The following is a 25,727-nucleotide window of genomic DNA, read 5'->3' as shown; positions in this document are numbered from 1 at the left end:
GCCCAAAGGAGGCACTGGACTTTGCCCTGGGTAGAACGCAGTCGGGGAAGGCTTCTTAAGAGAAGGTGGCAGGGTCTGGGAGGGCCCAAAGGGAGGAGGGATTGGACGGGTCAGGATAAAAGGTGGACGAAGGAGGCCAGAAGGGCCCAGAATTTGGGACCGAGGAGGCGGGACTGGATCCTTGGGATACTGGGGAGCCAAGGGAAGTGTTTCAAAAATGCTCTGTCAGCTTAAAGATATCAAGCGGCTAGTGTGGGAGCAGTTTAGATATGCCGAAACCTAAGGTTGGGACCCCAGGGAGGAGGCTGGGAGTGTAACGGTGGGTCCCTATCCTTCTGAGGCTGCTGTGAGAACCCCATGAGCCACCATATGAAAAAGCGTAGCAAACGCTAGAGAGACCGGTGGGACCTCCGGGTGTTGCAGACTACAAATCCCAAGGGGCTTTGGGGGCGCGGCCTCCGCCCACTTCCGGATTTCGCTGCTCTTCACTTGCAAGTCCCGGGCGGGGTTTTGCTCTCTCAACTGAACTTGACCACGAAGGGAGGCGGCGTGGCGACCAATGGGCGCGTGACTTAGCCGGATCTGGCCAATGGGAATGCGCAAAGACCGCATAACTTGGAGGCAGGGCCAGAGGGCGGACCAACGACTGAAGGGCGGCCGCACCAGCAGTGTGGGCTGTGCCGTGGCTAGAAGTTACTGTGCGGCGGCTGCTAAGGAGGCGGCTGTGGTGGCGGTGGCGGCGGCGGCGGCTGAGGCGGTGGCTGAGGCGGCGACGGAGGAAACAGAAGATGGTGAGGGTGGCCGCCAGGGCCGTACTCCCCCTCCGCTCGACAAAATGGCGCCGCGGGCCCACCCACCTCCAGTAACCCCCGAGGCCCCTCACCGCCCTAGCCGGCCCCCTCGGGCCCGGCCCCGCCCCTCTCTCTGACCTGTCACCTTCGACCCCCCCGGACCCTGCTGTGAGCTTCTTGCTGACCCCGTCCTGGCTCCATCTCCGACCCCTGACCCTATCTAGGTTTCCAGGCCCTGACAACTCATTCATTTCCGGGTCGCGGCTCCCCCGGAAATCGCCTGGGGGGTGGGGATGGGGTCCCCCGAGACCCCCAACTGAGGCCTCGTCCTCTGGGCGCCAGGCCTGGGCCTTTCCTGTTCGGGAAGGTTTGGGAGGCCGGCCTGAGCGTCGGGGCGGGGAGGGGGCTTGACATCGTGACATGCGGGGCTTTATCGCCAAAGGAAGTGCGACATCGCGAACTGCCTTGGTCCCCCAGAGCCCTGACCCCACCTCCAACATTCCTGTCCCGACTAGCTCTAAGAGGGAGCGACTTCATCTCTCCAGTCACCAGGCCCTATCCCTGTTAAATGAGGGTAGCAATAGTCCAGACTTCATAGGGTTGTGATAATTTGGGGAACTGACGTCTTAAAGGGCTTGGGACAGTGAACGCTCAACAGATGAGCTGGGTGACTCGGGGATGGTGACATTCCCTCCCAGCTGTCTCCTCATCTTGAAGTGGGGATAATGCCAACTTTTTGGGAGGTTAAAATCCCCCTTGGGCCGCTCACTTATCCTGGGATTTGGGTCTGGTGGTTCTTTGGGGTTTGGGCTCTCCACACAGCCTCACAGTTGAGCTGAAGCCCCCTTCATTCCCTCCACTCTTTGGCATCCCCAGGGCTGACAGAGGTGATGGAAGCTTTTGTCAGGGCAAGTCAAACCCCATTGTTCCTGGACTCAGGGTCCCAGCCCACAAGCCATAGTCCTTGGGATGTGGTGGGGAATAGGTAAAAGACTTCTTGTCAGGAAGGATATGGGAAAGTGGTAAGTGGGTTCCTAGCACGTGGGTCCCCAAGCCTGGGTGTTGTCCTTGACTCCTCGCTGCGACCTCATTGTCCACTCCCAGTTCCTAAGAAGATTCTGTTGGCTCTGCCTCCAAAACGAATTCTGAATCTGTCCACAGCTCCCCACCCTGGTCCCGGCACTGCCACCTCCCGCCTGAACACCTGCTCCAGCCTCCTCCCTGGTCTTCTTGCCTCCATCCTGCCCCACTGGCAGTTTGTAATTCACCCAGAACCAGAGGGAGCTTTTAAAGATGTCAATCAGATAATACCACTATCTAGCTTACAAAACAGTCTGGGGGCTTCCTGTTGTAACCCCAATGAAACCCACCTCCCCCCCTCAGCCTCCAAGGTCCCTGCCCAGCTCTGTGACCTCATCTCCACCCTCTTCACCCCTTCCCGCTGTGAGCTCCAGCCACAGTGGCCTTGTTTTCACATCTTCACACTCAGTCCCTGCCACCCCAGGGTCTTTGCACCTGTTACTCCTGCCTGGATTGCTCTTCCTCCTGTGAATAACATCTGCTCAGAGGGTCCCTTCCTGACTGCAGGAGGCCCCCATGCCTCCTCTCTCTGCACACCATTTCTTTTCCTCATCTTGCTTCGATTGGGTCACTGGCAGGCTGCCCACACAGGGACTGGCACACAGATATTCAGTGAGTGTTTGCTGAGGCAATGGACAGCTTCTGGGCCCAGCTGTAGCCAGGATTTGTCTGGCTGAGGTGAGGATTCCTCCCTGTGTCTGAGGCCTGGTTTTCCTGCTTAGCTGACAGGAAGTACTGGCCATGCCCTGTCTGCATTCATTTATTCAGCATACATGCATTGATACTAACAGCTGCCCTCAGCGGTGCTCTGGGCAAAGCTCTCTCCCTGTGTTGTCTTACTGAAACCCAGAACAACCCTGGGAGGGGTCCCTCTTGTAAACCCGGTTCACAGCTGGGGCGGCCAGACTGGGAGGTCACCTGCCCCAGGTCACACAGCCAGGGAGGGGCCCATCCAGGATTCAGTGCAGGCCTGGGGCTTCGGAACCTCTCACCACTCTGCTGCCCGGCCCCCATGTTAGCCCTGTCAGGGACCCAGGGTTGAGCCAGCCCTGCCCTGCCCTCTGCCTCAGGGAGGTGGCAGTCCAGTGAGGGAACTGGATGTGTAAACAGATGACCTCGTTGGGGTATGAGCGTGGCTCTGGCAGAGGCTCCCTGCTAGAGGCTCCCGAGGTGTGGGGAGAGGGAAGGGGGAGGGGGTGTTTTGAGCTGGCTGGAGAGTTTGGCGGGTGTTTCCCACATGGAGGACGGAGGGACATTCCTGGAGGGTGGCACGGGCTGAGGAGGTGTGTGGCAGGAGGCTGGCGTGGGCCAAGCCGAGCCAGGGCTGCGGAGGGGTTTGAGTTGGGGCAGGGACCCCTCCTCTCCTTTAGGTCTCAGGCCTGCATCACTGCATCTGGGCAGTCCTCCCCATCCCCCAGACCAGCCAGCCTTCCCCCCCCTCCCCCTACTGTCACGGGCCTCACATGGCACCTCGTGGTGCCCTGTCCTCACGGCCACTCTGCATTCACTGCATGGCTCTTTGACGCACACTCGTGTCCCCATGCACTGGCTGTTCCCTGGGGCCAGAAGTAGGTCTGCTGTGGCTCTCCGCGGTGCTCTGGTGCCTGGTGTGGGGCCCACCACACAGCTGGGTCCTGAGAACACCTTGCCGGATGGATGAAGCTGGCCCCATAGTCTGGGGCTGAGCTGAGGCAGGGGTCCTGGGACAGGGGAGGCAGGTTTGAGGGACTCTGAGCTGGCTCTGGGGCCGTAGGTCACCCAGATGTGAGGGCCACCTCCTGGGTGGGAGCAGGAGGCCCATCCACGTTCCAGCTCCCCTGGCTCACCCATCCCGCGAGGGTCTTGCTGGGGCCCAGCAGAGAAGGGGTTGGGCCCCACAGGGGTGAGGACGCCTGTTTCCGCCGGCACCAGAGGGTGATGGGGGATCCCCTGAACAGCGGCTTCCCCGAGAGCGCGGCGCCTGGGTCAGGCATGGCGATGGAGCACCCGAGGGAGGGTTCACGTAGCCTGTAGGCTCTGAGCCCTCGGCTTTCAGGCAGGAAGCAGAGGCACTGGCATCACAGAACAGGAGCTTGGCCTCTGAGGTTCGGCAAACCTGGGTTCAGTCAGCTTCCTTGTTTTCTCGTTGGGGCTGGGGGACCTCAGGTGAGTGTTACGTGATCTTTTTGCCTCAGTTTCCTCGTCGGTATGATGGGGTGACTCCAGCTTGGGAAACCCCTGGTCCTCCCCAGCTCTCCCTCTCCGGGCCCGACGACAGCGTTGCCCTCCTGCTCTGCGGGGAAGTCACTCCCTGCCCCAAGTCCTCAGCCTTCATCCCTCCCCGGGGTTCTTGTGCCTCAGTTTCCTGAGGCGGACACAGCTCCCCTTGGCCTTTATTCACCCCCATCTTGTGGCAGAGACCTGCCCTCCACCCAGAGTCAGGGTCTTCCCCTTCCAGAGCTCTCTCCCTTCCTTGCCCAGTTGGTGCCAGAGCGTCAGAGAAAAATGACTTTCCAAGAGTCAGAGCTGTGAATGAATCTGTCGCTGGCTCCCTGGCACCTTGCGGGCCTGAAACCTCTGGTGCCTGAACCCCTGGCCCAGGCAGCGGGGGCAGGGAGGAGCCAGCCTGCTTCCTTTAGGCTTCTGGCCCTCCCCCCACTGGGAGGCATTCTCCCCTTACAGGGCAGCCTTTGGATGTGGGGACCCCAGGAGCAGCCCTCGAGCCAACCCTGGTCCACACAGTGTTTGCTGAAAAGCTCAGCCAGTTTTAAAAAGCTGGCACTGGAACTTCCCTGGTGGGCCAGTAATTAAGACTCTGAACTTCCAATGCAGGGGACACGGGTTCGATCCGTGGTTGGGGAACTAGGATCCTACATGCCACATGGCGCAGCCAAAAAAAAGAAAAAAGCTGGCACTGACACACTGAAACTTGGGTTTCTGAGTTTTCTCAGGATTCGGAAGCTCGGTTGACCCCAGGCTTCGGGTCCTGTGTCCCAGCAGCCCCTGTGTCCCAGCTGCTGTTTCCCCTTCACCCAGCCTCCTGCTCCCCCACCCCCATGTATTGTCACATGGACCCTCAGTGTTTCTTAGGGTGGACAAGTCTCCATCCCAGGCTCTATCAAAGGTGCATAAATGGAGGTGAGACCACGAGTTCAGTATTCAGCTAGCACAGAGGACAGGTCTGCAGTTGGAAGGGCCCGGGTCCGGCTCCCCACCCCGCTGCTTGCTCCTGACTTGATGCAAGTGTCCTGTCCTGTTTGAGCCTCGGTTTCCCCGCTCCTTGCCTGGTGACAGGTTTATTGTGAGGACCCTGTGGGAGATCATACCCTTACTCTGGGGTTGGTTACTTTGTTCTGGTCATAAGAGTGGACACATCAGGTGGCCAACTCAAGGGGGAGTTCTAGAAAACTTGAATGACAGAACAGAAAGAAGGAAACCGGAAGTCGCCCGGTAGGTAGCCCACCCGGTCACAGGTGCTCCAGGGGTGGCCCAGCCTGCTGCCTGGTTTCTCACTTACCATCTTCCCTGTCTTCTAGGCAGATTTTTTGAAAGGACTGCCTGTCTACAACAAAAGCAATTTTAGTCGATTTCATGCCGACTCCGTGTGCAAAGCCTCGGTGAGTACGTGGGCCGTGAGCTGCCCTCGGGGAAAGGGCCGGGGGTGGTGTGCAGCCCCCAGGTTGGGGTCTTGCCAGAAAGAGGGGCCGAGCTCCAAACCCAGCCCCACTTGAAATCCTCACACGTCTTTTGATCTGCATTGGAGGGCGGGTGCCGAGTTGAGGGGTGAGGGGACCCCAGACCTGTCTACTCTCCTAACCCACGCCTTCCCAACCCTCCCACAGAACCGACGTCCCTCAGTCTACCTGCCCACTCGGGAGTACCCGTCCGAACAGAGTAAGTGGCCTCTGTTGTTCTGTCCCATCCCGGCTGCCGAGGGGAAGGGCCAGAGGGTGGTGCAGGAGGTGACCTGTGGGGAGCTGGGCAGCTCCCAGCCCTTGGGAGCAGCGGGGAGCCTGGCTTTCCCTGGGACCCTCCTGATGTCCACGCCGGCATCCACGTCCAGCCCTGCAGGGTCCCAAGCTGGCCCTCACCCCCACCCCCGCATCAAGTCAGGCCTCCCCTGCTGGCTCCCTGTCACAGGTCTCGAGACTTGTGCCATGGGGTGGGGGACCCAGCCCCGCCTGGGGTGGGCAGCTTGGGGAGGGGGCGTCTAGGCAGAGGGACCTGCAGGGAAAGGCCTGGAGCCTACAGAGCAGGGGGATCTCAAGGTTATTTATTGTGGTCACGGTGTTTTCTTTCAACCGTGAAAAAATCCTGGACTCTGCTGGGTGCGTTCTGTGGTCACTGGGGCACAGCATGTGGATCTGTGCTCCTGGTCTGTCTGGGAAAACGCCCACGTGACCTGGCATGCTGGGGCTCATTCCCCTGCCTGAGGGTGGAATCCGAGCTCAGCTTAAGACTCGGCCTCTCTCTGGGAAGCAGGGACCCTGTCAGGGCAGCCAGCTTGGGCTCATGGTAGTGGCCTGTGCTCAGGAGGGAGAATGCTTGGCTTCCTGAAATCTCCTCCAGGGTTGGGGGTGGTGACTTGAGTCACACAAAGGCCACCCAGGGCAGGGACAGCCCAGAGGCCAGGAAGGGGTAAGCTCGTCCTGGGAGGCAGTGCAGGCTGGGATGGGGGCTGGGCCGCCTGCAGCTGGCTCCCCACGGCTTCTTCCTGCAACTTTGTCTGTCTTTCCTTCTCAGTTATTGTGACAGAAAAAACAAACATTCTTTTGCGCTACTTACATCAGCAATGGGACAAAAAGGTAAGGCACGTGGGGTTCGAGTGCTGGGACTCAGGGAAGGAACACAGCGCCCAGCAGGGGGCTCTGAGTAGTGGAAGGACACCGGTGGCTGGGAGACTGGGTGTTCGAGTGGGGCCTTGAGGGCTGAATAGGAGTTTGCTAGGTGATGCAGGAGAAGGAAGAATGCTCTAGAAGATTGGCTGTGCAGAGGCCACAGGGCTCCAGTGCTCAGGGACAGGCAGGGGCTTGGTAAGCTGTACTGAGGCCCGGCTCCCCACAGTTTGTGGGGAGCACGCCCTGGTGGCAGATAGACTTCAGTGGTGTTACTTGGAGTCTTTGTTCAACGATGAAAAGTATACACGATTAAAAATCCAGGCCCTACTAGGATGCGTAGCTGCTGTGAAAAGTCATCGCCCCTGTCCTTCCCATAAGAGGCCACCTTTCTGACAGGATATTTTTTCTTTTTCTTTCTTGAAAATCTGCACGTGTAGTTTTGCCGTGTGGTCAGATTGTTTTTTCCCCATAATGGTGAACATTGGACAGTGACCTGCTCTGGGCCAGGTTGGAGGGGGACCCCATGATGAAGTGACTGCTCAGAAAACCCCAGCTCCTGGCCGCCCCCACCCCACAAGCCTTGATTCCCACCAGGGAGGAAAGGAGGTTTTCCCAAATCAGCACGCTTTTCTCTTCTGTGGCAATTTGGGGGCTTCCCCGGGTGGCTCTTGAGTGCCCTTTGCCCTCCGGCAGGGTGGATGGCTTCTCTGAGTGTCTGAGAAATGCTGTGTGAGGGTCACTGAGAGTTGTGGTGACTCCTTGAAGTGCTTGTCACAGGCTGGTGTCCCCAGGGGACCATGGCTTGGTGGGGCAGGTCCAGGGGGCAGAAGGGGCTGCCCAGCCACGGGCCCTGGGTCGACTGCCCGCCTCCAGGCCCGGCGCTGTGATGTGCTGGAGCCCCAGGGCCAGCCTCAGATTTCAGGAGCTCCCCCAGCATGAAGACTCACAACCCCTCCGCTTCCCCTGCCCCCCAGAATGCCGCCAAGAAGAGAGACCAGGAGCAAGTGGACCTCGAGGGTGAGAGCTCGGCGCCGCCCCGCAAGGTCGCACGGACCGACAGCCCGGACATGCACGAGGACACTTAAGACTCACACTCCCCCACAGGCGCCTCCTGTCTCGTCTGCTCCTCGCCCGCCCGCCCGCCCGCCGTGTGTAAGCGCCCCGCCCCCAGCCCCTCCGCCGGCCCACCCACGCCCCACCGTCCACACCACTTCCAACCTCATAGGAGCCGATGTATTTATTTTCCTTGAGTTTTTATTTATGCTGTAAAATGTACCAAGCGATGGTTAAAGGGGACATCAGACCCAGTAGTGTGATGTTGGTAGATGCTTTTAAAAAAAACAATTGTTACTCACCTCCCCCCCTCCAGTTCCCCCTCCTCTTGCCCCCCAGTTCTCCTCTGGAAAACTGGAGCGTGTCTGCGAGGGTCTAGAGCCAGGCCTCTGCTGCAGCCGGCCAGCAGGGGTGGGGGCCCTTCTCCCGGCTCCCACTGGCTGGTTCGGGCCTTAAAGACTTGCCTTGTCTCGAGTTCCACCGGGACCTATTCTGTGCCCAGACCTTGCTCTGAGCATGCGTAAGGGGGAGAAGTCAGCCCTTCCGGATCTTTCTCTTAAGTCATTTTATCATGGACTAGTGCGTGCTCCGTGTCCACCCCAATAAAAGGATCTTTCCTACCCGACCTCGCGTCTTTGCTCGGCGTGCCTCAGCCCCAGAGGACGGAGCCACTGAGAGTCATCCCATCATTACCAAGAGGAGCCGAGAGGGGCCCCCAAACGCTGGGGCCCCAGGACCAGCTGGATTCTCTCGTGGGCCTGCTGCGGCCACCTCGCTCAGAGCCAAGACCTGCCCGGACCCGCCCCTCTGCCCCAGCCGTCAAGGTGTCCTCAAGGACCGGGACACCCCAGAGAGACAGTCCGTGCTGCCAAGGATGGAGCTGTGGTGGGCCCCACGCCCATGACACTGGCGAGCAGGGCGGCATGCCCACCAGCCTCTGTGGAGACAGCCCAGGTGGCCCGGCCTCACGCCCTCAGAGAGGAGGCACGCGGAGCGCCGCGGGACGCCCAGCCCCAGTGCCCTCAGTCGGCAGGTTCCACAGCTACTCCCAGGAGCCAGCTGGACTGGGCTTGGGGCTGAGCCCGGGGACGTAGGGGGGCATTCGGGCTCCAGGCAGAAGGTTTGAGTTCCTGACCACTGGGCACAGGGCCAGGGGAATGCCACTGCTTCCCCCGCCAGCCCTGAGTGGGAGCCAGAGTGCTGGAGCTGATGGCTGGGGTGTTGGGGGCGGTGAAGGGTTGGGCTGCGGCATGAGGGACACAGAGGCTGCAGGGGGCGCCTGCCCCAGGTTGTCACCGTGGAGGGCCCAGCCTGAGGCAGACTGCTCCGGCCTGAGCTGCCCCGTGCCTGCTGGGTGGAAGGCTCCAGGATTAGCTGCCCAGCTGTGGGGCCCAGCTCTGGGCGCATGTGCAGCGGTGTTCAGTTCCTGTGGTCATAAGGCAGGTGCTTAGGAAATGCAAGCTTGACTGTGGTCGTGCCAAGGAGGGCTAAGTCCCTGGGGGTTCTCAGACCAGCCTGGAATCCCCAGTCCCAGGGGTTGGCCTGACCCTGGGCAGGCGCGTGGTGTCGCCATTTGTTGGTGGCAGAGTAGATGGCAGGACTTCAGCTTCAAAGGCCGTGGGGCAGGGCAGGTGCAGGCTTCAGCCTGTCCTTCCCCGAGGCTTGCCCACACCTCCCTGGCCCCAGGTTCCCCTTTGAGGGGCTGGGTTCTGTCTCCTGCCAGTGCTGTCCACGGTGTGGGCAGGGGTCCCATGGCCTCCCTGTGGTCTCCCCAGCACAGGCCCCTCAGCCGGCCTCCACCCACCCCTCTTGCCTTTACTCTTACTCACTCTGTTCCCCCAAACACCAAACCCTGCCTTCCCACACCTCTGTGCCTTTGCACAGGCTGCTCTCCTGCCTCCAGTGAACCCTGACTTCTCTTTCACGGCCCCTCCACAAGTGCCCCTTCCTCACACTGGCTCCTCCAGCCTTGCCTGGGGTGGGGCCCTTTGGGCCCTGAGCCTTTGTATGTGGACACACCTGAGGGTGGGAGAGGCCACGTCCATCCCTGATCACACAGTGAAGAGTCCCAGCGAATAGGGTCTGACAGCTGTCCCACAGTGGGGCATCCCGGCCCTTCCCGGAAGCCACACCCCAACATGCCATCCCCTCAACATCGAGACTCGGGCACCAGGTGCCTTCTGACTTCCACACCTACGTTCTCCCCGCAGCCCTTGACTCCTCAGATGGCAGCCTGGGAGGCGGGTGTGCCATAAAGGGTGGCCCTGCACGACTGAGGCCGACTCAGGACCCAGGCCCAGGGCCCAAACTGCTGAGTCCCATCAGCACTTTGAGACTTCTTCCTTAGTCTAGGAGGCCGAAGATGGGGCCCGAGGCTCTGCAGCTCCTCCCAGGGGCCCCTGGGCCTGGATTTTTGGAGTTTTCCAGCCATGGCCTGGAGACCCAGTTCTTAGGAGTTCCCCAAGGGTCATGGGGGGGGGGGGACCCACCCTAGGCCTGCCAGGCCCCCAAAGAGCTGGCCCCAACCTCGTCATTGGGCCCCTTACGTCCCTTTTCCACAGCTCCGCCCTTGGGCACTGTTGAAATATACTTTTTATTGCATTTCTGCCGTTTTACAAAAATATGACAAAATAAATTAAAAACAAATAAATAATCGCCTATTCTGTGTGTGTTTTCTGTTGTTTTTGGGGGGGTTTCCTTTCCTTTCCCCCCATCCTGGTCGAAAGGAAAACGGCAGATAGAGAGGCCCCAGGCCCCCGGCCCTGCCCCAGGAGGGGGCAGCCAATACTGGGATACATCGGGCCCGACCGCAGCGTTTTCTGGGTGGCGGCTGCCGCCCCGTCCGTGATTGATATTGCATATGAAAACAGGAAGGCAGGGCGGGCGGAGCTAATGCCAGCCGCTGGGCCAGCACACGGCCTGGGGACTGGGGCTGGGACTGGAGCTGGGGTTGGGCGACGGTGCCGGGGGCTCCGGGGGCTCGGAGGTGGGAGGCAGCGGCGGCGGCGGGAGGCTGTAGAAGCTGGCGTCCCCCGGCAGGACGCCAGCTGCCGGGGCGGGCAGGGGCCCGGCGAGGGCGCAGGGCGGACACTCGGCGGCGGCGGCGGCAGGGGCCTGGCGGGGGGCGGCGCCCTCGCCCCCGCAGCCCCACGGCCCGTCCCACTGCCAGCAGCCGGCGGGTGGCGTCGGGGGCCGGGGCAGCGGTGTTGGCGGCGGCGGCGGCGGCGGCGGCGGCGCAGGGCTCCGGCTGCGGCGGGTGAGGAGGGCCGGGGCGCCCACAGGGGCCGGCGCTGTCCCTGCGGAGGCGAGAGGGGCCGTTCCGGGGAGATGCCGGCCCCGCCGCTGGACCCCGCTGGGGACCCTGCCCGCGCTCCCTCCGGGCTTTCAGGCACATGGAGGGCCTTATTGCTTCTGATCAGTGACAAGGGGTGGGCTTCTTCGGGTGCATCCCCCGCCTCTGGGCACTGGGCCTCTCCCGCTCACGGAGAAAGGACGGTCTGAGGAAGTCTCTCTGACTTCTGACCTATATCCCTGGTGCTACAGCTGCCACCTCTTGGGCTCCCTGGGATGGGCTGCTGGACTCCTGGCTGGGACGGGGTGGGAGGGGCGGCAGTGAGGCCTGTGGCTCTGCTCAGCACACGTGTGGCTGCAGCCCTGAACTCCCTGGGTGGGCAGCCCCAGCTCCACCTCCCAGGAAGGCCACCTCGAACAGCTGGGCTGCAGGGTGGGGACTTGCATAGAGGCCTGGGGGTCCAGTGCCCCCAGAGTGAGCTGGGTGTAGGGTCTCATGGGGGCAGGAGAGGCTGGGCCAGGTGGTGTAGGGGCCTCCCTCATCTCTCCTGGCACCGAAGCATGGCAGGCCGTGCGAGGGGCACTGGGACGAGGGGCTTTGGCATCCCTCCCCAGGGGTGAGGAGGGTCAGGCACAGGGCTCCAGGCTCTCCGGGGTCCCGGAAAGACTGGGTAGGCTTTGACCAAGAGGCTCCACGTACCACCTACCCAGGTCCCCAACCGGTACCGGGAGACTGGGCCTCCTGTGTCCCCTTCAGCCCCTCTCCCCAGGCCTGGACACCCCACCCCTATCCCCAAAGCCCGGCCCGGAGTCCCCACCCCCGAGTTAAGGCTTGTGACCTGAGCCTTCCTCTTCAGGCCGGGGTGTGTCCGGCTCCTCAGCTGCGGCCTCGTCTGCCGGCCCACTCCGCTGGGCTCGGCTACCACCACTGCCACCGCCGGGGGTCCCGTCCTGCCGGGCCTGCCCGCCCGCCCCGTTGGGCCCGGCCTCAGCCCGGGCCCCGCCGAAGGGGAAGAGCTTGCCGGCGTGGAAGGCCTTGGGCGGCGAGTGGCTACGCTCTGGGTCTCGCCGGGTCTCGGGCGACTTGAGGAATTTGAAGCTGAGGAAGGCCGGCAGGCGGGTGTCACTGCCTGTGGGAGACGGGGCAGGGGGCGGCCGGGCAGTGAGGTTGGCCCCCGCGCCGGCCAGCGAAGATGCAGCCCCGGACGACAGGAACTTGCCCTGCAGTGGGATGATCTGCTTCAGCTTCATGACGTTGTTAGGTGCCAGCAGGGACCCCGGGCGCTTGGGCCGCTCCGGCCCATGGCCTCCTGCCGCCCCACTGCCCTTGGCCTTGGCCGAGGCCTTCTCTGGGGCAGCAGGGTCCAACCCGGAGCCCTCAGCCCGAGCTTCCTCCCGGCCACTGGCGTCGCGCTCCCTCCGGGCATGATGTTCCGCGTGGCGCTGGCGCTCCTCCTCCTCCCGCCTCCGCCGCTGCTGCTGCTGGTAGCGGTGCTGGGCCTGGCGCTCATGTCTCTGCGGGCAGAACGGAGCCATTATGGGGACTGGGAAGAGCAGGTGGGTGAGCAGGCACCAACCCAGGCCGGGCCCACGCCGGTGCTCTCCTGCGGAAGTGGGGAGAGATCCGAACGCTTCTTGGGTACCAGCTGCATCCCTGGACCCACCCTGGGGCTCTCTGCAGAAGTGGGGAGAGATCTGAACACTTATGGGGCACCAACTGCATCCCTGGACCCATGCCGGTGCTTTCTGAGGACTGAGAAGAGAACGAACATTTACTGGCCACCAACTGTGTCCCTGATCCCCTGCCAGACACCGTCTTAGGAACTGGGAGAGTGTAAACAAATATCGGGCCTCAGTGGTTCCCTGCTTTCTGGAGAACTGCTGAGAGACAGAGCTGTGACTGCCCCATCCAGTGGCCGGTAGCCACACACGGCTTTGTCAATTTAAATAACTGAAAAGAAAAAGCCTGTTTCTCAGTGGCACCAGCCCCGTTTCAAGTGCTCGTTGGTCATCTGTAGTGAGGGCCTACATGGGCAGCACAGATATAGAACGTTTCCATCATCGTGGAGAGCTCTATCGGTTGGCACCAGTGAGCTCCCTGGCCTTCTCTGCAGCTTTCTGAGGAATGCGGCAGAGGCTTGGGTTTCTAGGAAGCGTCAGCTGTGTCGCTGGCCCCAAACAGGGCAATGCTGGGCAAGCTGGTGGATGACAGTTAGGGAGTGCCAACCCGGTGCTGGATGCCACCAGGATCCCAGAGGGGACCGGGCCCCTTTGGAACGCTAATTATTCCACCAGGCTCTGAACACCCACCCTCCTGCTAAGGACTGGACGGCCAGCCAGGCTAGGTGGAGAAGCCCCACGGAGCAGAGCTGTAAAGCGCACTGACCCCGGCCCACATACCTTGAAGGCCTCCCGGCGCTGGTACTCCAGCTTGGCCATCTCCTCGGCCACCCAGCCTGGGATGTCAGGGATGGCCACGTGAATGAGGTACTTGAGGAGCAGAGCGAAGTGCTGAGGTGACAGAGGAGGAGGCTGCAGGCACGGGGACACCCACCCGCCGCCTGGCTCCCCCAACCCGGCCGCCAGCCCCACCTCAAGCACCACCACGGACACGATGGCCGCCTCGGGGCTGAGCCAGGGGAAGAGGCGCTGCAGCTGCCCACACTGGCCAATTAGATAGCAGTTGACTACGATTGCCAGGACGCCCATGACCTCCATCACCTTCTGCAGGGGGACAGGCGGGCTCAGGGGGGGCCCGGCCACCCTCCCCAGCACCCGCTCCACCTTGGTGCACCCCGGCTCGGGGCCCTCAGCCCTCCCCCCACCTGCCACTGGCCAATGCTCTCCACCCGCTGCCCAAAGGGCCGCTGCAGCCCTGTGCACAGCTTGAGGGCGTCACTGCGGATCTCGATGAGGTTGTTGATGAGGGCGCAGAGGGCAGCCAGGGGGAAGGCAGACGAGAAGAGCACGACGTAGCCAAACTGCACGAACATCTCCTGATAGTCCTGGAACGTGTCCTGTGGGCGGGCACCTGGGTGGGGCCTAGGGCTCTCCTTCAGCCCAGGACACCTCCTCCCTCAGACCACCTTCCTCTCCTCAAGCCCACCCCCCAGATTATTCTGCATGGACCCAGAGCTCCCCTTCGGGCAAGTTCCTGACCACATGAAGGGTCCCGTTATTCCTTCCCATCACCCCCAGCCCCTCCACCTCACTGTGCGCTGCGCCCCTCTGAGGGCCCTGCCTCTGCCCTCAGGCGCCCTCCTCACCTCGTATTTCTTCATACAGCTCTCGAGCTCGGCCTGGGTGAGCTGGGCCGAGTGTTCCTCCTCGGGTGGGTCGATCCAAGATGACCGATTCTGCCGCCGCTGCTTCCGGGCTGAGTCACCCAAGCCCGGCTCTGGGTCTGGGCCCCCATCGGGGCCCTGGTCGCGGCCCTCACCTCTGGCCCGGCGGAGCAGGACAGCTGGGGGCTCCCGTTCAGGGCTGCTGGGAGCCCCCTCGGCCTCATCGTCCTCCTCGGCCAGCGTGAACACGCCAGCTTCCAGCCCCTTCTCCACCATGGTGGGGCTCCCCTCCTCCAGGAGGGCCTCCGGGCTTGGGCCCAGCCGCCGCCGCCCAGCCCCCCGCTCAGCAAAGCTGACCTTCTTCAGCCGAAGCCCGCAGTCCAGGAGGCCGCCCTCCTCGCCTTCATCCTCCTCCTCCTCCTCCTCTTCGTCCTCATCCTCATCCTCGTCCTCCTCCTCCTCCTCCCTGCCCCCGCGAGGCCCGTCCCCCACCTCCCCACCTTCCCCCGCTGGCCGACGCTCCATTGTGGCCTCCTCCTCCTCCTCAGGTGCCCCGCAGGCCCCACTGAGACACCTGCGGCCCCCCCCACCGCTGCTGCCACCGACACCCTCTTCAGCCTGGGGTTCGAGGTGGTGTGCAGGGCGCCGGAGGCTCAGTAGGCCAAGCAGGGCACGGGCCAGCTCCCAGGCAGCCCGCAGGCCAAGCTCGCCACGGCCCAGCCGCCGGTACAGGTGCGGCTGCAAGACCTCTCGAACATTCTGGAGGAACTGGCGGGTGATCAGCAGAGTGGCCAGCATCTGGGGGCAGGAAGGGGGTGGAGAGAGGCCACGTGGGGGGCGGGCGGGGCTCTGGGCACCGGGACACGCTGCAGGGACTGGGCACCCGCCCTCCCGAAAAACGCTTCCAGACACACCCTGAACCCAATTTGGATGTCCCTGGACACGGAGGCAACCCCAAACCGCAGCTGGGCAGGTCACAGCGCTCCTAGCCAATCTCCTGGGCAGGCAATGGCTTCCCTGCTTGCAGCACCGCCCAGGAGCTCGGCTGGTGCCCAGGGCCTCCGGGGGCTCCTGCCACCTGCGCCCCATCAGCGGAAGCCCATCCCCTCAGAGCATGCACCCTCGGCTTGGTGTGAGGCCCCCAGCACAGCCACACTGCCCACCCCGGCGAGGCCCCGAGGGCTCGCCACCTGCCAGTACTTTGGCCCGAGCCACGAGCAGGAGGCCCCGGAGGGAGAGGAGGAGCAGGCGGAACCGCAGGGCCGCGAGCGGGACCAGCACCGCCCAAAGCTGCCGCTCGAGGCTCTGGGACAGGGACAGGACGATCAGGAGCTGTGGAGGGACCGACGGACAGGTGGACAGACAGATGGGGGGGCGACAGGCAGAGAGAGGACACACGGACAGAGAGGAGAGAAGGATGGAGGAGGGGGGGAGGGGCTGGAGAGCCCATGGACCCGTTGGGCCAGGTCTGGCGCCCCCACTGGCTGCCATGGGGGGCACTGCTTCAGGCCGGGATCTTACCTCTTTCAGGCGCTCCATGTCCTTGAGGTAGAAGCCAATGTAGAAGAGGCTCAGGTATGAGTTGACGAATTGGAACTGCGGGAAGCAGGCAGGTGGGCGGTCACCCTGCCACCTCTGTCCCCAGGAGCTCCTGTGTGTCCCCTGCAGAACCCCTGCCTGCCTGCTGGCCACCACTCACCAGGACAACCTTGATGATGAGGTGCTTCTCGTAGGCGCTCTCCAGCCGGTAGTTCTCTGGGGGCCAAGGAGGCGAGTGAGGGGGTGGCCCAGACCGCCATGGGCAGCAGGCACCCTGCAGGGCAGCGGGGCCCTTCCTCCTGGGGGGTGGGCAGTGGGACCTCGCCTCGCAGGGCATACCCATGTCGTTGAGCCAGACGGCCAGCTTCTTGTAGCCCTCGGCGCTTGCACTGACCAGCAGGGCCAGCATGACTTTGGGCAGGAAGCGGGCGAGACGGGGCAGCCCCTTCACACTCAGCACCAGCTCCTGCAGGGGCAGGGCGTTCACAGGTCACCCCGGCAGCTGGGCTCAGCTCACAGCACACCTGGACAGGTGGCCGCCAGGTCGGGGCCAAGGCCAGGGCTAGGGGCTGGAGGTCACCTGCAGTTGGAAGCAGCCGAGCATGAGCAGGAACACACAGGCCAGGCAGGTGAGGCACAAGGGGAGACTCACAAGCAGCTGGAAGAGCAGCCGCTTCCAGGGCGGGTAGTAGAACTCCTCGGCCCGAGTCACGGGGCTGATGCGCCGCACGCCCTGGCAGAGGGTGGGGGCCCGGCCCAACATGAGATCAGAGGGGCTGCCTCTGCCCTGTACCCTTCCCGACCCTTCGACCTCAGTGTCTCTCTGTCATGCTCTGCTACTGCGGTGCCCCCGCCTAATGCACCCTTCCCAGCCCCTCAAATCCAATTTCCCACCCCTCTCCCTTTGGGCATGGAGAGTCCCCCACTTGGCATACCGTCTCGGATGCTGCAGCCCTACTTCACCCCTCCCTTTGTTCTTGCAATGCTCCTTGCCCAGTGTTTTCTCTTTTTTTTTTTTACCCCATTCTCGAAGTCCCTGGACTCAGATCCCCCCTGACTGACCCTGAACTGGGGCCGTGGTTCCTCCACAGCTTCCCCGGGTGAGTCCAGCGTCCCCCACTTGTAGGCCAGCTCTGCTCCCCTCCGTTTCCACTCCTCCAAGAAGAGCGTTGACCAGACCACGTTGAAGAGGGCAAAGACCACGCAGGATACATCCCGGCTTGTCTGGGGGTGGCAGAGGAGGGCTGAAATGTTGGCTGGCCCAGCCCAGGGAGGAAGGTGTCTTGGGTGTCCCAGCCCCTGTGCAGTCCACACCCGGCACCTGATCAGCCTCTGTGAAGGTGTACAGGACAGAGCCAAAGACTGCCGGGTACACCATTGCCGATGTGTAGAAACCCAGCCAGGCGAAGTACATGGCAATCTTCACGCCAAAGTAGTCGCAGATCTCATCTGCCAGGGACAGGGGGTTCCCAGTCAGCCCTGACTGCCTCCTGGGACCCCCACCCCCCCACCCCCCGGCAGGGACCACACCTAGAGGCTGGTTTTCACACACAGCCTGCACCCATGACTTCATGAGGCGGTTCAGGATGCGCTGCTCGTGCACTGGGAACACCTGCTGGATGATCCCGCGGGCTGCCAGTTCAGGGACTGTTGGGGGACAAGAACCCTTCTGCCTGTGCTGGGCCTGGCCAGCCCCCCTCGGCTGAAACCCGAGTCATAGCTCTTTGCCTGCTCTTAAACTCGCAGAGGCTCTTCCCAGGAGAGGAGTTCTTGGTGGAAGGGATATCCGGTTCTTCCTCAAAATTTGGGAGGTGCAGGGGCAGGTGGGGAAGGGTGCAGGAAACCTGAGAGGGTGGGATCCCAGTGGAGAATCACATTTTTTTTTTTTTTTGGCCACACCGCACGGCTTGCGGGATCTTAGTTCCCCGACCAGGGATCGAACCCGGGCTCCCTGCAGTGGAAGTGTGGAGTCCTAACCACTGGACCACCAGGGAATTTCTCCGAACCACCTTTTTAAATAGAGCTATTTGGCCTCAGCTCATTGCTCCAAACGTCTGAGGAATGGTGCAAAGCTGGCATTAGAAGGTGAACTTGCAGCAGCTGGTTTCCTGGAGGGGAAACTGAGGCCCAGGGCTGCACCACAGAGTACGTGGAGTGCTGTCCATGGTCCTGCCCCTACCTTATCCCAGACCCAGAGAATGGTTTCTCCTGGACCTGCCTCCGAGGGGACGAGCCCTACCCCTTTGCTGAGGCCACACCCCTTCAGCTCATTTATTGATCTCCAGGCCCCGCCCAACTCTTCAGTAGCCTCTGATTGGTTGCATCTAGGCCTCACCTTCCTAACCCTCCTACTTTGATAGCTGTCCTCTAAGAGCCCCAGCCAACTCCCCACATATGATTGGACGGTTGGGACCGCCTCACTCACTGATTGGCTGGTCGTCCAGAAAGCGCACATTGTGCAGTGCCTCGCCCTGCTTGGCACGGAGGTTCTGCAGCCAGAAGCGGATGATGCTCTGGCGCTCCTGCAGGGGACAGGGCGTGAGCACAGGGAGCAGCCGCCCACGGGCTAGGAATGTGCGCTGGGGGCCAGAGCCGGCCGCACCTGGGAGGTGAAGAAGCGCAGCTCACTCTCCACATTCTCGTAGATGAAGTCCTCCTCGCAGGAGAAGCCGCGGGTGCCCCCGCCAAACTCAGTCTTCACTGCTTTGCGCAGACCCAGCTCGTCGGCCCCTCTGAGTAGGCTGCGGGAAGGGCAGGGGAGGTGGGATCACGGGGAGACCCTGGCTCACCATCCTGGATCTAGGGATGGTGTACCTGGTGGCCGTCAGGGACAAATGCAGGGTGGCTAGACCTCGCAGTTGGTGCTTGGAAGGGCGGGGAGCTGAGTAGCAGGGTCAGCGAGAGGCCAGGGACAGGGACTCGCCTCTCATACGTGGCGGTGACGAAGAAGGCGTAGGCACGCGTGTGGCGATGGTGGCGGACTTGCACGATGAGCTCGGGGATGCCCACGCGGATGTGGTTCAGCAGCCATAGCAGCGTGTGGTCATCGGTCGTGTCTGCCAAGGGGCACAGGGACCGATAGCTCTTGCCACGAGTGGTCCAAGGCCTCCTGCAGACTCCTACTCAGGGGAGCCCAGCTCAAGGGAGCTCACTCTGGACCCTGGGGGGATGGGCACAGGTACCTGGGAAGGTCATCAACACGTCGCAGTTCTCTGTGGGCACCGTCTTCATCCATGCCTTGTGGGACACCAGGTACCGACCCACCTGCAGGAGCCGCTTCCCAAAAAGCTTATCTGGGGAGCAGGCAGGGCAGGCTGGGGTCAGGCCATTCCCGGATCAGAACCCTGGCCTCCAGTCTTGGTCCCTCCAGCCCTTGCCCCCGATCACACACTCGCCAGGGCTCCTCGGCTCTCAGCTTGGCATTCAAGGCCCTGCGAGCTCTGGCCTTGGCTTGTTTCCTTCCCTCCACGTCCTTGCACCAGCCAGGCCCTTCTCCAGGAATGCCCTTCCCCCAGGTCCTCCCTTACAAATCTTACTCATTCTCGAGGCCCAGCTCCGCCTCCAAAACCACACTCGATGGGGCGCTCACTAGCAGATCTGAGCGCCTCACCACATTATGTCAGTGCGTCCTCATAGCTGGGCGCGGTTCTTACCCCCATTTCACAGGCGAGGAAACTGAGGCCCAGAGCATTTAAGTCACGCGCCCAAGGTCACACAGTCGAGCAGGGATTCGAACCCAGGACTGTACGATTCTGTAGCCTCTGTGGAGAGGCTCTCTCAAGCGCATCACTGCTCGGCAGCGATTCGGTAGCCCAAGGGGTGACTGGGCTCAGCCCCGGGCTGGGGTTCTAGGAGGGGCGTGTCGGTGTCTCTGCGCTGGGACCCCCCACCCGCTGCACCGTCCCAGCCGCGCCCGCCCGGCCGCAGCCGCAGTGCCGGAGGAGCGGGTCCCTCGACTGGACTCCAGACCGGGACCGCTGACTCCAATCCCCCTCCCCGTACAGCCGCCGCGAACACCCCAGGCACCTGCCACCCTGTCAGATCCAGGCGCTGAACACATACCCAGAACTCCGGACGCCGGGGCTGCAGGCTCGCCGTCCGGCGGGGGCCTCTTGCCACGCTCACCCTCCAGGGACGTGCCCCCGGCGCCGGAGGCAGCTTCGGCCATTGCGAGGGCAGGTCAGGTCAGGGGCTGCGGGCGGCTCAGGCGCTGGGGGACCGCGGGCTCATGGGGCGGGTGCAGCCACGGAGCGCGCCAGAGGAGGAGACAAAGGCCGCGCCCGCCCGCGCCGGCCGCCGTCCCCGCGTGCCCGAGCGCTGCTTCTCGTCCCCGCCCGCGCCAAACCTCGATTCTCCTTTCCGGCCCCGGGCGCGTTTTTCTCTGGTTCTCGACTCCGCCCGTGTTGTTTTCTGGGTTTCGTTCTCGCCCGCCCACCTCGCTCTCTGGTGCTCGTCCCCGCCCGCACCGAACATGCATTCTCTTCCCGGTCCCCGCCTGCCCCGGGCCTGGATTCTCCTCCTCGGAGCCTTAGTTTCGCCATAGGTTTGGAATCTGAGATGGGCGTGGGAGATTCCTGGTAGCAATAACTTCAACCACCACAGAAAGGATGAGAATAAATATATCAGGTCCTGCATTATGGCCTTAGCACATGCTGTTTAGCTACCTAGGTCACTCTTCACGCCCTCTTTGTCCAGTTAACCCCTGCACCCTTCAGGATGTAACGTCCTCAGGGAGGACCCGATAGAGTTACCAAGTTTAGCAAATAAAATACAGTCCTCCTAGTTAAATGTAAATTTAAGGTAAATGAATAAATTTTTAGTATATCCCAAATATTGCATGGGACATAGTTATACTAAAACGTTACTCCTTGTTTATCTGAAATCCACATTTAACTGGGTGCCCTGTATTTTGCCTGTCACCCGGACCCCCTGACCATCCTGTGTAGCCTCCTCCGTTAGACTGACAGGCCAGCGAGGGCAGGGACCCAGACTGATTCTTAGCGGTCACACGGTAGGCGTTTGATGTATACTTTTGACAGATGGAACAACTCGGAGACTGCGAATGTCATCATTCGCCCGTCTTTTACAAATGAAAAAATTGAGCAGGGCGAGGCGTGAGGTCATTAGAACTGTGTCCTGTTCCAGTCTTCCCGAAGTACAGGCGGGCTGCCCGCTCTCTCCGTCCAAGAACCAGAAAATTAGCCGCGAGAAAACACCCCCGGAGACCCCGCCCATCTGGTGCCTGGAATTCCACCATCTGCGCTTTATTTCGCGAGCCGGCTCTGTCCTGGGTTAACCTGAAAGTAATCTTTGAGACTCCCCTTTCTGGCTTTCGGGGAGCCAGAGACAGACCGGACACTCAACTCTGCAGGAGCAGACCTGGGCCAGAGTAGCCCAGAAGGGAGAGAGGACTGTGCTGGGGGTCCTTGGGAGGTCTCCTGGCGGAGGGGGACCTTGGAGCTAGGCACTGAGGCAGAGTTTGTCGAATGAAGAAGGGTATCCGAGGCGGAGGGTACGGCGGGAGGGAAAGATGGGGAGGGGCGAGAAACTGTAGAGTTACGAGAAAACAAGTAGAAGTCTTCCCAGAAATTTGGACAAGATTTTCCCAGGGCCAATGCGTAGGTTCCCCGGAACTCATCACTCCCGCCACTGGGATGCTCCTGCTTCGACTCAAACACTCGCCTCTCTATAATTCCCACTGCTCTATGCCAAGCCCTGTCCTTACTTCCACCCCTCATTTCCGGTGTCTAGGATCCTGGCCGCTCTAGGATCCTAAAAATTCTGTCCCGGCCGCTCTAGGATCCTAAAAATTCTGTCTAATGTTGCCGGTGGAACACCCTTTCGCTGCACCCCGGCGTGCGAGCCCCCTGCCTCTTTCCCTGGCATCAGCCAGTAGGAGCGAAGATCTTCAGTGGGTGGGCGGTACGTCTTCTAAGGGGCCCAATGGTAATCGAGAAGCGTTGAGCACTTTACCAGTCACGCCGCGGAGTGGGCGGGGCTTCCTGCCTGGACTTGCAGATTCCCGGGCTGGGCGAGCAGGCAGGTCGCTGGTTGAGAATCCATGTGGCGGGGGCTGTGGACCCTGGTAGCCCGGCCGGCACGTGGGCCTCGCAGGTGGGGCGACCTGGGGAAGGGATGTGACAGCGTAGGGCGCTACTTGGGCCCCAAACCCTCTCCCTGGGATCTGGGGGCGCAGTTCCCTGCGGCAGAACCACCTTTCCCCTTCTTTCAAGCCCCAGTCTGTCCATCCCTCTGCCGCAGAGCCCACATCTGGGTCAACTTCTGCTCTCAGAGATCTCAATCCAGTCATCTTCCGGCCTCAGACCCTCCAGTCTGTCCATCCCCCAGCCTCAGAACTTCCAGTTGGGTCAGCTCCCGACCATCGAGCCCACTATCCACCTGCCACGCTGACGGCAGAACTTCTCAGATGCACTGACTGACTCTCCTCCTCTCCAGTCCCAGACCGTGCACGCGCCAGGGCAGTGGCGCCCCAGCCCCCGGTTCCGGAGCCACTATCTTCGCGCTGAGCTCCGGCCAAGGCCGCTGCGGCATCGCGGTGATCCGAACCAGCGGCCCCGCCAGCGGCCAGGCCCTCCGGAGCCTCACGGCGCCCCGGGACTTACCCCCGGCCCGCAAAGCCTGCCTGCGCCTGCTCAGCGACCCCCGCTCTGAGCAGCCTTTGGACCGCGCGCTGGTGCTTTGGTTCCCGGGTGAGGGGCTCCAGATCCAGAACCTCATGTAGCTCCGATGACCCAGCTTCCTCCTTCCAGGCGTTGCCCAGGCTGTATCCTCCTGACACCTATCTCCTCAACACACTAGGTCCCCAGAGTTTCACGGGTGAGGATTGCGCGGAGTTCCACGTGCATGGAGGCCCGGCTGTGGTGAGTGGTGTCCTGCAGGCCCTGGGTGAGTCTGCAGCCTTGGGTTTGAGGTATGGCTATGGTGGTGGGCCTAGGTAGGGGCCAGGGGGGCTCAGGACCCTGGACCTTCCCGTAGGCAGTGTGCCAGGGCTGCGGCCTGCGGAGGCAGGCGAGTTCACCAGGAGGGCGTTCGCCCACGGGAAGCTGAGCCTGACCGAGGTGGAGGGGCTGGCGGATCTGATCCATGCAGAAACCGAGGCACAGCGGCGACAGGCCCTGAGGCAGCTAGATGGGGAGCTGAGCCATCTCTGCCGCGGCTGGGCCGAGACCCTCACTAAGGCAAGTACACCATTCGCTCATACCTTGCCTCAGAGACCCTATCTAACCATCTGCTATATTAGCGCTTCCTGTCTATGAGCCTCCAGTCTGACCCCTTATGTCGGGCTGGACCTGGGCACATTGAGGGGTAGGTTTCTGTGTGATCACACTATCCACCCCTCCCTCTCTCAGGCTCTGGCCCACGTGGAGGCCTATATCGATTTTGGTGAGGATGACAACCTGGAGGAGGGCGTCCTGGATCAAGGTGGGTCTGCCTGGGGGGTGGGAGGTGGGGACATCTGGCATCTCAGCCCTCAGAGGCCTCCTTACTCCCTCTCCTTTCCTCCATCCACAGCTGACAGTGAAGTGCGGGAGCTGGAGGTGGCACTGGGTGCACATCTTCGAGATGCCAGGCGCGGACAGAGGCTCCGCTCAGGGGCTCACGTAGTGGTTGCGGGACCTCCCAACGCCGGCAAGAGCAGCCTAGTGAACCTGCTCAGTGTGTGGTCAGGGGGCGGGGCCCAGGGCAGGGGGGGTAGGTAGCCCCAGGGCAGGGGGCTAGGAGCGGGCGGGTTGGGGGTGGGTGGCTACCGAGGTTTCAGGGATGGGGAAGGGGCCAGGGAGGTCAAAGAAAAGGTCCAGCCCCCGGGGGGGGGGGGGGGGAGCGTGGTGGGAGGGGTGTGGAGCCTTGGGGGAGGGGCTCCCTCATCTCCACTCCGCCCCCTTCCTCTGACCCCCACCCCCAGGCCGGAAGCCTGTGTCCATCGTGTCCCCGGAGCCGGGGACCACCCGAGATGTGCTGGAGACCCCCGTGGACCTGGCCGGGTTCCCGGCGCTGCTGAGCGACACGGCGGGGTTGCGGGAGGGCGTGGGGTCTGTGGAGCAGGAGGGCGTGCGTCGCGCCCAAAAAAGGTTGGCAGGCAGGGCGGTGGGAGGGGGAAACGGGGGCCCTTCCTCTGCTGTTTCAACCGGTTGCATTTATTTTTCATTCTTCCTTAATGAGGAAAGGCTACTAAGCCCCATTAAGTGGGGACCCAGCTATTTGGGGAGGGCAGCTTTTTAAGTTCGGCCTCTGCCCCTGCTCCTGCCCAGTGCTCCTAATCGCTCAACTCTGAGGTCCACGCTCCGTTTTCCCGCTTCCCCAGGCTGGAGCAGGCTGACCTCATCCTGGCCGTGCTGGATGCTTCTGACCTGGCCTCTGCGTCCAGCTGCAACTTCCTGGACACCGTTGTCATCCCTGCGGGAGCCGGGAGCCCAAATGGGAGCAGCCAGCGCCTCCTGCTGGTGCTGAATAAGTCGGACCTGCTGCCAGCTGGGGGCCCAGACCCCAGTCCTGACCTGCCCCCTCACCTGTTGCTGTCCTGCCTGACTGGCGAGGGGCTGGATGGCTTCCTGGAAGCGCTGAGAAAGGAGCTGGCTGCATTGTGAGCCCCCCTTGCCCGCTGGGCAACCTCCCTCTGTCCAAGTTCAGGGGCTGAGCCACTGGCTTTGGGCACGAACCTACCCTGCCAACTCAGTTTTTGTATCTAAAAAATTGGTATGATCATCCCCCCCCCCTTTGAATGTTGAGAGAGACCCCATCCTTTGTCCCTTCCAGGTGTGGGGACCCATCCGCAGGCCCACCACTTCTGACACGAGCGAGGCACCAGCATCACCTCCAGGGCTGCCTGGATGCCCTTGGCCACTACAAGCAGGCGAAAGACTTAGCCCTGGCGGCCGAAGCACTTCGGGTCGCCCGAGGGCACCTGACCCGCATCACTGGTGGAGGGGGCACCGAGGAGATCCTGGATATCATCTTCCGAGACTTCTGCGTGGGCAAGTGAGGGGGCGGCCAAAGCTCAGACCCAGGCTGGGTGGACACCCAGAAGCCTTGAGGCATCTGGGAACAGCTTAGGCCAAGTGGGAGTCTCAGCCCCTAGGGGAAGAACTTGACCCCAAACGGTGAAGCCTCTGTTGCTGGTTGTGACCAAGCTACAGCTGTCCAGATTCCCTAGCAGGGACTTGCTGGGGGTTCAGGCCCAGGAGTGGGGCTGAATGGAGGTCTCTTTTGGCACCTGATGCTGGGGGACTAGGAGTGGAGGGTTAGGATGGAGGTCGGAGGGTCTCAGGGGGCTTTGTTTCATAGTTTTTAATTTATTTTGCAAATACCAAAGGAATGTAAAAAACTCAGGTGATCCGGAAACGTTTAAACACCCCCTCCCTGGGGTCACGGCTTAACTTGTATCCTAACAGAACTTTCTCTGCATGTTTGCATACTTGTGACTGCACCTGTAAAGTATGTTGTATCTTGTATTTTGTACACAAATTGGTGTTTATTGCTCTGCAAGCTGTCATTCATTTTTGTAGTATTAATCTTGAAACTTTGCTTCTTTTTTAAAAAAAATTTAATTTTTAAATTTTATTTTATTTAATTCTTTTATAAGTTTATTTATTTATTTTTATTTTTGGCTGCATTGGGTCTTCGTTGCTGCATGCAGGCTTTCTCTAGTTGTGGCAAGCGGGGGCTGCTCTTCGTTGTGGTGCACGGGCTTCTCACTGCGGTGGCTTCTCTTGTTGTGGAGCAAGGGCTCTAGGCACGCGGGCTTCAATAGTTGTGGCGTGCAGGCTTCAGTAGTTGTGGTGCGCAGGCTCTAGAGCACAGGCTCAGTAGTTGTGGCGCATGGGCTTAGTTGCTCTGCGGCATGTGGGACCTTC

General features: G+C 61.8%; 3 protein-coding genes across 7 annotated transcripts; 2 read left to right on the top strand and 1 right to left on the bottom strand.

Moving 5' to 3' along the window:
* The first annotated feature begins 574 nt into the window (after positions 1–574).
* Positions 575–8,366, top strand: DDA1 (DET1 and DDB1 associated 1). Of its 2 annotated transcripts, none has more exons than XM_059918143.1 (5): positions 575–791; positions 5,391–5,467; positions 5,693–5,744; positions 6,594–6,655; positions 7,663–8,366. In XM_059918143.1, exons 1-5 carry the CDS (start codon positions 590–592, stop codon positions 7,771–7,773), a joined length of 504 nt encoding a protein of 167 aa, XP_059774126.1. In that variant the 5' UTR covers positions 575–589; the 3' UTR covers positions 7,774–8,366. The 2 variants fall into 2 exon arrangements, with proteins under 2 accessions (XP_059774126.1, XP_059774127.1); XM_059918144.1 differs by having other exon boundaries at positions 709–791; positions 5,387–5,467.
* Positions 8,367–10,315: 1,949 nt separating this feature from the next.
* Positions 10,316–20,202, bottom strand: ANO8 (anoctamin 8). 2 transcript variants are annotated; one of them, XM_059918140.1, is made up of 18 exons: positions 19,918–20,202; positions 19,038–19,148; positions 18,779–18,911; positions 18,458–18,596; positions 18,281–18,377; positions 17,386–17,502; positions 17,177–17,304; positions 16,918–17,079; positions 16,436–16,588; positions 16,195–16,321; positions 16,016–16,071; positions 15,838–15,912; positions 14,299–15,114; positions 13,858–14,049; positions 13,625–13,756; positions 13,433–13,543; positions 11,872–12,547; positions 10,316–11,037 (listed from the first exon to the last, which is right to left on the bottom strand). In XM_059918140.1, the coding sequence occupies exons 1-18, from the start codon at positions 20,021–20,023 to the stop codon at positions 10,631–10,633; spliced, it is 3,738 nt and encodes a 1,245-aa protein (XP_059774123.1). In that variant the 5' UTR covers positions 20,024–20,202; the 3' UTR covers positions 10,316–10,630. The 2 variants fall into 2 exon arrangements, with proteins under 2 accessions (XP_059774123.1, XP_059774125.1); XM_059918142.1 differs by lacking the exon at positions 13,625–13,756.
* A 1,472-nt stretch (positions 20,203–21,674) lies between these two features.
* Positions 21,675–25,323, top strand: GTPBP3 (GTP binding protein 3, mitochondrial). Of its 3 annotated transcripts, none has more exons than XM_059918139.1 (9): positions 21,675–21,886; positions 22,312–22,565; positions 22,675–22,761; positions 22,852–23,054; positions 23,226–23,298; positions 23,389–23,532; positions 23,780–23,945; positions 24,179–24,457; positions 24,631–25,323. In XM_059918139.1, the coding sequence occupies exons 1-9, from the start codon at positions 21,675–21,677 to the stop codon at positions 24,854–24,856; spliced, it is 1,644 nt and encodes a 547-aa protein (XP_059774122.1). In that variant the 3' UTR covers positions 24,857–25,323. The 3 variants fall into 3 exon arrangements, with proteins under 3 accessions (XP_059774122.1, XP_059774121.1, XP_059774120.1); XM_059918138.1 differs by having other exon boundaries at positions 21,861–21,969; XM_059918137.1 differs by having other exon boundaries at positions 21,861–21,969; positions 23,226–23,532.
* The last annotated feature ends 404 nt before the right edge of the window (positions 25,324–25,727 follow it).

This window comes from Balaenoptera ricei, chromosome 3 (assembly GCF_028023285.1).
Source record: "Balaenoptera ricei isolate mBalRic1 chromosome 3, mBalRic1.hap2, whole genome shotgun sequence".
Classification (NCBI taxonomy): domain Eukaryota; kingdom Metazoa; phylum Chordata; class Mammalia; order Artiodactyla; family Balaenopteridae; genus Balaenoptera; species Balaenoptera ricei.
The sequence above is the reverse complement of the archived record's forward strand: the minus strand, read 5'-3'. Positions and strand labels throughout refer to the sequence as shown.

Coding starts and splice junctions, on each gene's coding strand:
- DDA1 (XM_059918143.1), top strand. CDS start 590: ATGGGAATGCGCAAAGACCGCATAACTTGGAGGCAGGGCCAGAGGGCG. Junction 5,745..6,593: donor GGAGTACCCGTCCGAACAGA/GTAAGTGGCCTC, acceptor TTTCCTTCTCAG/TTATTGTGACAGAAAAAACA. Junction 6,656..7,662: donor ATCAGCAATGGGACAAAAAG/GTAAGGCACGTG, acceptor CCTGCCCCCCAG/AATGCCGCCAAGAAGAGAGA.
- ANO8 (XM_059918140.1), bottom strand. CDS start 20,023: ATGGCCGAAGCTGCCTCCGGCGCCGGGGGCACGTCCCTGGAGGGTGAG. Junction 15,913..16,015: donor TCATCATCAAGGTTGTCCTG/GTGAGTGGTGGC, acceptor TGCTTCCCGCAG/TTCCAATTCGTCAACTCATA. Junction 13,757..13,857: donor AGAGCATTGGCCAGTGGCAG/GTGGGGGGAGGG, acceptor GTCCCCCTGCAG/AAGGTGATGGAGGTCATGGG.
- GTPBP3 (XM_059918139.1), top strand. CDS start 21,675: ATGTTGCCGGTGGAACACCCTTTCGCTGCACCCCGGCGTGCGAGCCCC. Junction 22,566..22,674: donor GCTGGTGCTTTGGTTCCCGG/GTGAGGGGCTCC, acceptor TCAACACACTAG/GTCCCCAGAGTTTCACGGGT. Junction 24,458..24,630: donor AGAAAGGAGCTGGCTGCATT/GTGAGCCCCCCT, acceptor TGTCCCTTCCAG/GTGTGGGGACCCATCCGCAG.